Source organism: Camelus bactrianus, chromosome 16, assembly GCF_048773025.1.
Source record: "Camelus bactrianus isolate YW-2024 breed Bactrian camel chromosome 16, ASM4877302v1, whole genome shotgun sequence".
Taxonomy (NCBI): domain Eukaryota; kingdom Metazoa; phylum Chordata; class Mammalia; order Artiodactyla; family Camelidae; genus Camelus; species Camelus bactrianus.
The window spans coordinates 2203400-2212557 of record NC_133554.1 but is presented as its reverse complement, the minus strand read 5'-3'; the positions used below and the strand labels follow the sequence as shown (position 1 = coordinate 2212557).

General features: G+C 56.5%; 1 protein-coding gene across 2 annotated transcripts; it reads left to right on the top strand.

Moving 5' to 3' along the window:
- Positions 1 to 399: 399 nt before the first annotated feature.
- On the top strand, positions 400 to 8404 carry CENPV (centromere protein V). Of its 2 annotated transcripts, none has more exons than XR_012499350.1 (5): positions 400 to 844; positions 2687 to 2785; positions 4043 to 4112; positions 6928 to 7130; positions 8040 to 8404. XR_012499350.1 is itself a non-coding variant. In XM_074342102.1 (5 exons), exons 1-5 carry the CDS (start codon positions 474 to 476, stop codon positions 8162 to 8164), a joined length of 780 nt encoding a protein of 259 aa, XP_074198203.1. In that variant the 5' UTR covers positions 436 to 473; the 3' UTR covers positions 8165 to 8404. The 2 variants fall into 2 exon arrangements, 1 of the variants encoding a protein (XP_074198203.1); XM_074342102.1 differs by having other exon boundaries at positions 436 to 844; positions 7016 to 7130.
- Positions 8405 to 9158: the final 754 nt, after the last annotated feature.

The window sequence follows — 9158 nt, the reverse complement described above, 5'->3', positions numbered from 1 at the left end:
CACGTGTAAGACCTCTGATTGCAGCTGCTGTTCGCCCGGCAGATACAGGTGCCTGGCCGGTTACGCACGTTAGCTCACGCGGGCGCACTCCCGCCAGGTCGGTCCCGGTCTTGGAGGTGCAGGTGCCCCAGGCCGGCTGCTTGGATGCGGCTGTGGGTTCAGGGGGACCCAGGACTCAGGAAGGTAGGAAGGAGCCCTCGGGGTGCAGAGGGCACGGCGGCGCCAGGGCAGGTGCAAGTAGGCTCGGGCGTCGGCAGCGGAGGCCCGAGGCGCGGTCCCGCGGGGCCTGCAGCTCGGGCGGGCGGGCCGGCTGGCGAGTGTCGGCGCGGTGCGCGGGGCCCCCGGTCAGGTGCGGATCTGGGCTGGGGTCGGGCCGCGGCGGGCGGGCGCAGCGCCCCCTGGGCCGGTGGGGCAGCGGGCGCGCGCCGCGGGGACGCGCAGCGGCAAGGCCTGCGCGCCAGGCTGCGGGAGCCATGCGGCGGGCGAGGAGCGGCGCGGCGGCCAAGCCACTCGGGCAGAACCGGTCAGGGTCCTCCAGGGCCCCCGCGGTCGCCGCCTCGGCCTCCGGCACCGGTCGCGCACGGCGGCCCGCGGGCCAGGCCGGGGGCGGGGGCCGGGCGGCGGCGAGGCAGCCGTCGGCCAAGCGGCAGTCGCCCTCGTCGCCGCGGGCGCAGGAGGCGGGCCCCGGGGAGCCGCCGCCGGAGCCGCCGCTGCCCCCGACCGCGCCCGCGGCGCCCTCGGCGTCCGAGCTGGACCTGGGCGAGCAGAGGGAGCGCTGGGAGACGTTCCAGAAGCGGCAGAGGCTGAGTTTCGAGGGCGCCGCCAAGCTGCTGCTGGACACCTAGTGAGTGCGGCGCGGCCGCGGGCGCGGGCCGGCGCGGGCCCGTAACGGCTCCCGCGGGCGGCTGCGCGGCCGGCCGGACAAAGGCCCTCGCGGGCGGCCACGTCCTCGGGCCGCTTTGTGTGTGCGCACGTGTGTCGGGGAGCGGCGGGCGGGGGCGCGGGGGCCGGCGAGCGGGGGGCCGCCGGGGGCCGGACCCCGTTACTGTTGGCGCCTGGCTGCGCGGGGCCGGGCGGCGGGGCGCGGACGCCGGGGGGGGGGGCGAGGACCCGATGGGGGTTCGGACCCGCAGGACCCGGGCGGGGGTCGGGACGGGGGCGAGGCCCTCGGGGTGGGGGTCCAGGCAGGGCCGAGCCCTCGGAACAGTCGTGCGGCGGCGGAGTGTTGGGGCGCCCTTTCTGCCTCAGGATCCATCATCTTAGGCTAGAAAAACCAAAACAGCCTAACAGTTGCATAACAACCTGAAGATTACTCCTTTTCTTGAACAGGATGTCTCTGTTCTTGTCCCGTAAGAAATTCTCTCCGTTAGGATGCGTCTTCTCAGAGGTGGAATATTTGGTTTTCCTTGTGGTTCACTTTCTGGTTGTTCATCTTGGCTGAGCAGCTTTTATGTGCCTCATCCCGCATTTTCAGCCCCTAAGTTGCGCAGTTCCTGCTTGGTGTTGGAGGTAGAAAGATCTCAGAAACGTGAAACTCAAATTTGAAGTAAACTTTTACTTCAAAACAAACTGGCAAGTGGTCAAGAAAAAAATTTTTAAGTGTTGACATAAAAAAGGAGTTTTTTTAAACCTATCAGATTGGTGCGAGTTACATATATTTGTTGAAAAACCAAAACCCACTAAATTAAAAAATATATATAACTCTTCAAGTTATTGTTAAAACATTATTGTATGGAAAAAACTCTGCAGGAACGTTAGCAAATAATTAGCTGTGGATTCCTTTGGGAGTTAGGAGACTTTCATTTTTAACTATCAAATGTACTGTGAATTTTTCACACGGTTCATTATTTGTGTATGCAGAAAAAATTTAACAGACATCATATTAACGGCTTCAGCTTGTACAGAAACAAATATTCAGTCTTAATAACCAAATAAATGCAAATTAAAACTGTAGCAAGCTAGTGTTCCTGCAATTATTGCTTGAGAAGTTTCAGTGGAATGTTTTCTCGTTCATTACTGACAAGAGTGTTCAGCCCTTTGGGAAGGCAGTTTGATGATATTTGTCAAGTCTTAATAATGTTCAGTTAAGGGCCTGACTCACATACAGTAAGTTTTAAGAGGATTAAAATTTTCTGTAATGTATGGATAGCTCTGTAAAGTCACGTATATGCGAGATACCAGAGGGGAGCCTTTTGTTAACTTTCTCAGAAGGCACTTCCGAGCCACTAGGCTCGGTTTGTTCACAGCAGCCTGTACCAGCTTTATCCCAGTCACGTAAATATTTTTGGGTTTAATTTGTTTGATGGCTGCGTCAGGTCTGTGCGGCCGGGAGCCACGACGGCTGTGTCCTGTTCACTGCGCTCTCCCTGGTGCCTAACTGCTAAAAAAATCTTAGTATCTGCCATATAAATAAAAGTGTTCAGGTGGCTGGATTAGGATCCTCCACTCAGTTCCCCTTTCCCATGCTTTTGGAATGCCTTGCTCTGAGATTTAACAAAATAGAAGAAATGGAAAGCAGAGCTCATGGGCAAAGAAGGTGCCGAATCCTTACGGTCCCTCCTCAAAAGCAGAAGTGGGTCTGGTTGTCTTGTAAAGACTTCTGTCCTGTCTTGCTTCTTTCTTTCAACAATGGCCTGGCTCTTAAGACTAAGATGACCCTTACCTTCCCGATTTTTGTTCCATTCAGCGAATACCAGGGCCTGGTGAAACACACTGGAGGCTGCCACTGTGGGGCGGTTCGATTTGAAGTTTGGGCCTCAGCAGACCTGCACATCTTTGACTGCAAGTGAGTGTTTCCTCTTTGCACGTGGCTTACGAGGACGTAAGGGTTAAAGGGCGAGGGTGCCTCAGCGTTGCCTGGGCAGTCGGGGTACAGGTGAAGCAACACTGGTGACATCTGGTAATTGGCAGAATCGGGCGATGGGTATGTAAGGGTTCGTGTTCTGTTCTTTTTCTTTTTGTACATGCTAGATGTTTTCAATAATAACATTTGTTTTAGAGATGGGGAGGCTAAAAATAACAGAGACACAGCTCGGTCCTGCAGCACAGCCCAGCCCCAGGGGACACGGAGGCTTGTGCCTGGCAGTGTCCCCCACAGACAAGTGCCTGGCAGTGTCCCCCACAGACAAGTGCCACGGGTTGGGGTGGGGAGTGGTTACCTGGAGACTGTCTGGCTGGGCGCTGATGAAAATCCTCAGGCAGAGTCCTTGGGAGTCCGGAGTTGGCGAGGTGAGGGCATGTCCACCTGGAAGCTCACCGCTTTCCCCGCCACCTGGGCCCGTTCCTCCAGGTGAGGCGGGTGATGCTCCCAGGGTCTGTGGGGCCTGCTGCCAGCCCTGCCTGGCTGCTGTGATGGGACAGGGACTGCAGGCTCTGACTTGGGGGCCCACACTTGGCATGGAACTAGTTACTCAAGAGTACCCAGTCCTTTCTGCCCCGAGGTGGTGTGGCACCTGAATTCTATGTGATAATAAATACCATGGAATTCCTCCAGGAGGGAACTGACCGGGCGACTGACAGTGCAGTCCAGACTGAAGAGCAGCACCGTGGAGTAATTTTTTAGAGGAGTCTATATGCAATTAGGATTTTTTACAAGGTGGACTGAAAAGAAGGGATCTAGATTTAAGTCTAAGATGTAATTCTGAGGCCTGTTTGACAGGGAGCTGGGCTTTCTGTGGTGTGCAGATGAGGAAGGAGGGAATCCTAGCCCCCCCGTCCACTTCTGGTGAGGCTTCCGCAGAGGCAGCGGATTGTGGCTCTGCCTGATGCTTGTTTTCTAAGTGTCCCAGGATCCAGCGGTTCCCTGTGCTGTCATGGACCGGGCTGGAGCGTGGTTCTTCTGGTCCTGCTTTTCTGAGGGGAAAACCAGCGGAGCAGAGGCCCAGGCGGTCAGCCCACCTGCCCGAGCTGCCCTCCCCTGGGTGGCGCTCAGAGGGGCTTCCCCGGGGGTCAGCTGGCTGTCGGGACGTGGCAGGTAGGGCCCCAGGTGCTCAGGGGTGCAGATGGTCGTCACGGTGTGGGGTCTGCTCTTGTCTTTCTGTAGCTGCAGCATTTGCAAGAAGAAGCAGAATAGACACTTCATCGTCCCTGCCTCTCGCTTCAAGCTCCTGAAGGTGGGTGCTGGGGCGGGGGCGGGGCCTGGCCTGCAAGAGGGTGGGGAGCCGTCGGGGGCCCCTGGGAGCTTTACTTTCCCTCATCACCCAGGTTTCAGGCTTATTTTTAAAAGGTTATGTTATCTTTCTCCTTTACATTTTGGATGCATGTTTGATATTATGGTGGAAACATGTACAAACAGAGAATCAAAAACTAAATAAGCCCACCCAGACCCTCTCAGCCAGAGGCAGCCTCTGCTGCGCTGGGGCGTGTCCTCACGTAGTATCTCGTGCACAGGTGAGCCCATCTGAATGTATCACACGTGTTTCTACTAAAGCAGAATTTTACCTTTTTCGCTGTTGTATAATTGCCTTTTATCATTTCCCAGTGAAAAAGAAATGATTAAAAAATTTTAACTTTCTTATTTGGGGGAAATTTTGGTGCTTGGTACAAAATGTGAAAGGTGCAGAGGTGCATATACAGCGAGGTCTCCCTCCACAGTCCCTCAGCCCCCACCTCTTCCTCCCCGACTGCCATTTCTTGGTTTACTTAAACGATTATGCCTGTGTTTGCAGCATATTTTGTTTTGCTTTTTTGCTTTTGGTTTCTTTTTGTGGGGGCGGTCATTAGGTTTATTTTGATGGAGGGACTGGGGCCCGAACCCAGGACCTCATGCATGCTAAGCGCGCGCTCTGCCCCTGCTCTGTACGCTCCCCCCGCATGTTTTGTTGTATGAATGTACCACAGGCAATTTTCTACATTTGAACTTCCAGGTTGAGTGCAATTTTTTTTTTCAGTTATAAACAATGCTGTCTCCTTGTATATAAATCTTTGACAGTTTAGAAATTCTATCTCTGGGTCAGTTCTCTTAGAAGTGAACTCTCTGGTGGAGGAATACACACTGCTAAACAAGGCGGGCACCCTGCTTGGTGGGCTGGCCCGGGCTCCTCTCTGCTCCAGCGCAGCGGTCGGTCCGTGGTGGCATCCCGCACTAGCTCGGGAGGACCTCCCGGAGCCGCCTCTGGTCACGTCTGACCAGCCTCGTGGCTTTGGCATCGAGTGGACATGCAGGGAGGAGAGGCTAACTGAGATTTAATCCCAGGTGCTTTGGGCCAGTCTGTCTCCTGTTCCTCGTCTGCCCTTGAGATTTTGCTTGCGTGTCTGGCGGGGGCAGGTGGGCAGCGGACCTCCTGTCTTTCTTGTGAACCCAGAAGAATGCCCGCTGGGGGCTGTGGCCCCGAGCACCCGTGCAGGTGGTTCCTGAAGACGCTGGGTGTGGCTGTTGGCTGTCAGTCTTGGAATTGAATTTCTCTTTTTTTTCCCTTCCATGGGCCTGCTTATCAGTCATTTCCCCGGTGCCCCAGAGCTCTGTTCTCTGCTTTGGCCCGGCCTGTTGAAGGAGCAATTTTCTGTTCTTTTAAATTAAGTTCAGAACTCACTCCTTGATTCAGCAGTGTTTATGGGGCACCTGCTGTGTGTTGGGCACTGTTCAGCCGAAACCCGGCAGGTGACATCAGAGACAAGGCCCTTGTCCTCCAGAAGCTTCTGTCTCATGGAGGGAGACGGATGGGTGAGGAAAGGGCCGGAAGCGCTGTGTAGAGAGTGAAGGCGGGCCGCGCAATGGAGGATGGCCGCGGGGCTGGGTCGGATGGGTTAGGAAGGCCCCTCTGGGGACCTGTAGGTTTCGGTGATGGAGGTGTGTGGGGTCTTGGTAGGAAGAGTGTTTCGGGCCTCGGCCATGTGCGGTGCAGGGGGCACATGCTCAGTACATTCCAAGGAGCTGAGCAGTGTCCCGGGGCTGGAGGGTGGTCGGCTCCTCATGCCTCCTGACCGTTTCTTGGGGAAAAGTGTGCAGACAGCTAACTCTGGGTGGTTTGGGCCCACTTGGCTGCTCTTTGTGCTGTGCTGGTTGCGGGGGGAGGAGAGGCCCCTCGGAGCGGCTTTCCACGCAGCTCGGAGCTCTGAGGGCTGTTCCCCTGGGGTGGGGCTCAGGAGACCACCCACCCCGTGTCTCCCCAAGGTGGATCTTGGTTATTTCTTTTAATCCACGTGCCAGGATACATGCTGTTTAAAGTCAGGAGTGGTAGCATGCTGCACGGGCTGTTTAAGCCTTGCTTTTTCACTTGGTTTTGGGACTCCAGGGATGGTCTCATTAGTGTTTGTAAGTAGCGCTGCCTCATTCTTTCCAGAACTTGTGGGGGCTCCATTTAGGCCTGTGATTGTTAGTGTTCAGCCTTTTCAGATGGCGTGTTAACATCTACGTATACACATCATTGGGTAAAATACGGAATTTTAATTGTAGAGCACATTTCTAGACGTGGAGTTGATGTGTGAAAGAATATGTGCACTTTTTAAATTTTGATGGATGTTCCCAAATCTTATGAATTTACATTCCCACGACTTACACACAAGAATGCGTGTTTCTCCGCACACTCAGTGCCGAGGTAGCTAACTGTAATGTTTGCCCCTGACAGTGAAAAATACCTCGGTGCAGTTCATGAGAGTGAATATCGCGTCCTTGGTGAGAGAGATCCGTTTTCCCTGTTCGAATTGTCCACTGAGGACAGTAGCCCCCTGTCTGTGACACCTGGCGGGATCCTTTCCCAGTTGGTTCTTTGTGGATGAGTTCGCGTCCAGCCAGTGTGTTCTCGAGGCCTTGAGCAGGCTGTCTGGGGACACTGGGGGCCAGCCCCTCGGTTGACATCCCCCCGCTCAGGCCGGGGAGACAGGAGAGCTTGAGGCCAGGAGTGGTGTGTGCAGCCGGCCTGAGGGGCCCTGAGCTGTCGCCCTCCAGACCCACATGTGTCTGGGCCGTGCCGTCGGGCCTGTCCTCAGGTTGGACGCGCTCGTGATCCCGAGAGCCTGGCGAGAGGGCTTTGTGTTTCTGAAGTGACAGCAGAGCCTCTTCGTCCATCTGCCCCAGGGAGCCGACAGCATCACCACGTACACGTTCAACACCCACAAGGCGCAGCACACCTTCTGTAAGAGATGCGGCGTCCAGAGCTTCTACTCCCCCCGCTCCAACCCCGGAGGCTTCGGTACGTGCGCACCATGCCCTGAGCCGCCCGCCTGCCGGGGCCGAGATGTGGTAGGGAAGGTGGCACTGGCTCCTGCCCAGGCAGCTGGGCCCCCTCACAGGCCTGTTTTAGAGGAGCAGGGCCCTCTTTTCGAACGATGGGCCGTGAGCTGGCCCTGGCCCTCGGAGATCATGCTGGTGCGGCTGGGCCGATGCTGCGGGTGGAGAGGGGAGGGAGAGGAGAGGCCTGGGGGCACAAGGGAGTGCAGGAGGCCAGACTGTTCAGAACACAGACCGGAGAGCCCAGGGCCCCCTTCAGGTCCTGCTGGGATGGTGGGGAACAGCCCTTAGGCCGCCTGACCCCAGCTGCGGTGTGAGTTGGAGGGAGTCGCAGTGGAAGGTGTTCCTGGAGTCTTGCTCCCTGTGCAGACGAAGCCTCTGGACCTGCAGCCACTGTGGCGCCCCAAGCCCATGGAGGGTGGGGGTGGTTGTGACACCACCCTGCAGCTCCTGTGCACCCTCATCTGTCGTGTGGAGTCCTCCCTGCCGACCCGAGGCTCAGGAATGGCGTTTGGGGAGTAAAATCTGCACAGATGGGAGTAGCTAGTGCCCAGGGAGTTACCCTGGGCAAGGCCTGGGAAAGGCCAGTGAATTCTTCAGGCTACCCGCCAGTGACGGCTCCAGGCTTGAGTCCTTCTGCTCTTTTGTGCTCCCAGCGTTGTTTGAGTGATGTCGGCCGTGGCCATCCCTGGTCCAGGAAGTCGGGCCCCCATGTGAGAGATGGAGGGGCCGGAGGGTCACTCAGAGAGCCTGGTTCGCACAGACACTGGCAGGACGCTGGCAGGACGCTGGCAGGCGCGGGTTTGTCCCAAAGCCTGTCCGTGCCTGGTCTCACTCCTGCCGGGGCGCTTTCTCTGTGCTGCCCCTGCAGGAATCGCCCCCCACTGCCTGGACGAGGGCACTGTGCGGAGCGTGGTCGTTGAGGAGTTCAACGGCAGTGACTGGGAAAAGGCCATGAAGGAGCACAAGACCATCAAGAACATGTCTAAGGAGTGAGCCCGCCCGCCGTCCTGGGAGGTGGAGCGCCGGCCCCCGGCCCGCTGTCCCCGCCGCCCCCGGCTGTGGCCCCACCGGCCAGGTCACCGGCCTCTGCGGCTTGCTGCAGCCGCCAGTGTCTTCAGGCAGCTCTTGTCCTTCCTCAGCTCAGATTTTGACATAGGCTAGTTGACAACCTTCTATTTCTTCCCGATTTTTGTGTAATCTTTTAGAAAAATAAATATTTTTAACATTAAAGCAGTTACTGTGGTTAATCATTTTCTTTGTACTTTGGTTCTGCTTCTAAGGCCGTCGTTTTACAGCAGATGCTTACTGAGCGCCGGTAAGATGCTCGCAGCCAAACGAGGAGCCGGACGGGCCGTTGTCAGGTGTCGGGGCCAGCGTCGGAAAGATCCGTGAGCCTGGGGGTTCAGAGGAGGGGGCTGGTCACGGGAGACGCAGGAGGAGTGTGACTGGGTGACCGGCGTCTTCTGTTTTTTAAGGTAGATCTCATCTAATTTCTTTTTTAAAAATTGCAGTAAAATACACGTGACGCGAAGCGGCCCCTCTTCGCCGTTCTCAGGCGCGCGGCGCGGCGGGGCTGGGTACCTTCACGCTGTTGTGCTGCCGGTTTCCAGAACGCTTCATTTTGCAAAACTGAACCTCTACCCAGAAACGACCACTTTGTATTTTTAAAGGAAGCAAGAATCAGGAAGAAGGGAGGGGTCTCTGAACAGAGTTGGGGTGCACAGTGAGGCGGCCGATTTGGAGACTTGGGGTGGGAGGAAGTGGTAGGTCAGAAAAGCGGGGTGAAGCCGGCGTGGACGGCCTTTGGTGTCTCTCACAGGCGCCGGGAAGCCCCGAACAGCTGCGAACGGTCTGTTGCCTGGTTCTTGTTTCCCGTTGCTCCGTATCAGTCAGTGCTTTTCATTACAAGAAGATGCTTTCCCAAAGCATTCTTTCCTGACCAAGTCCCAGGTATGCACGTACTGGCAAATGTTTAGTAAGTACTTGC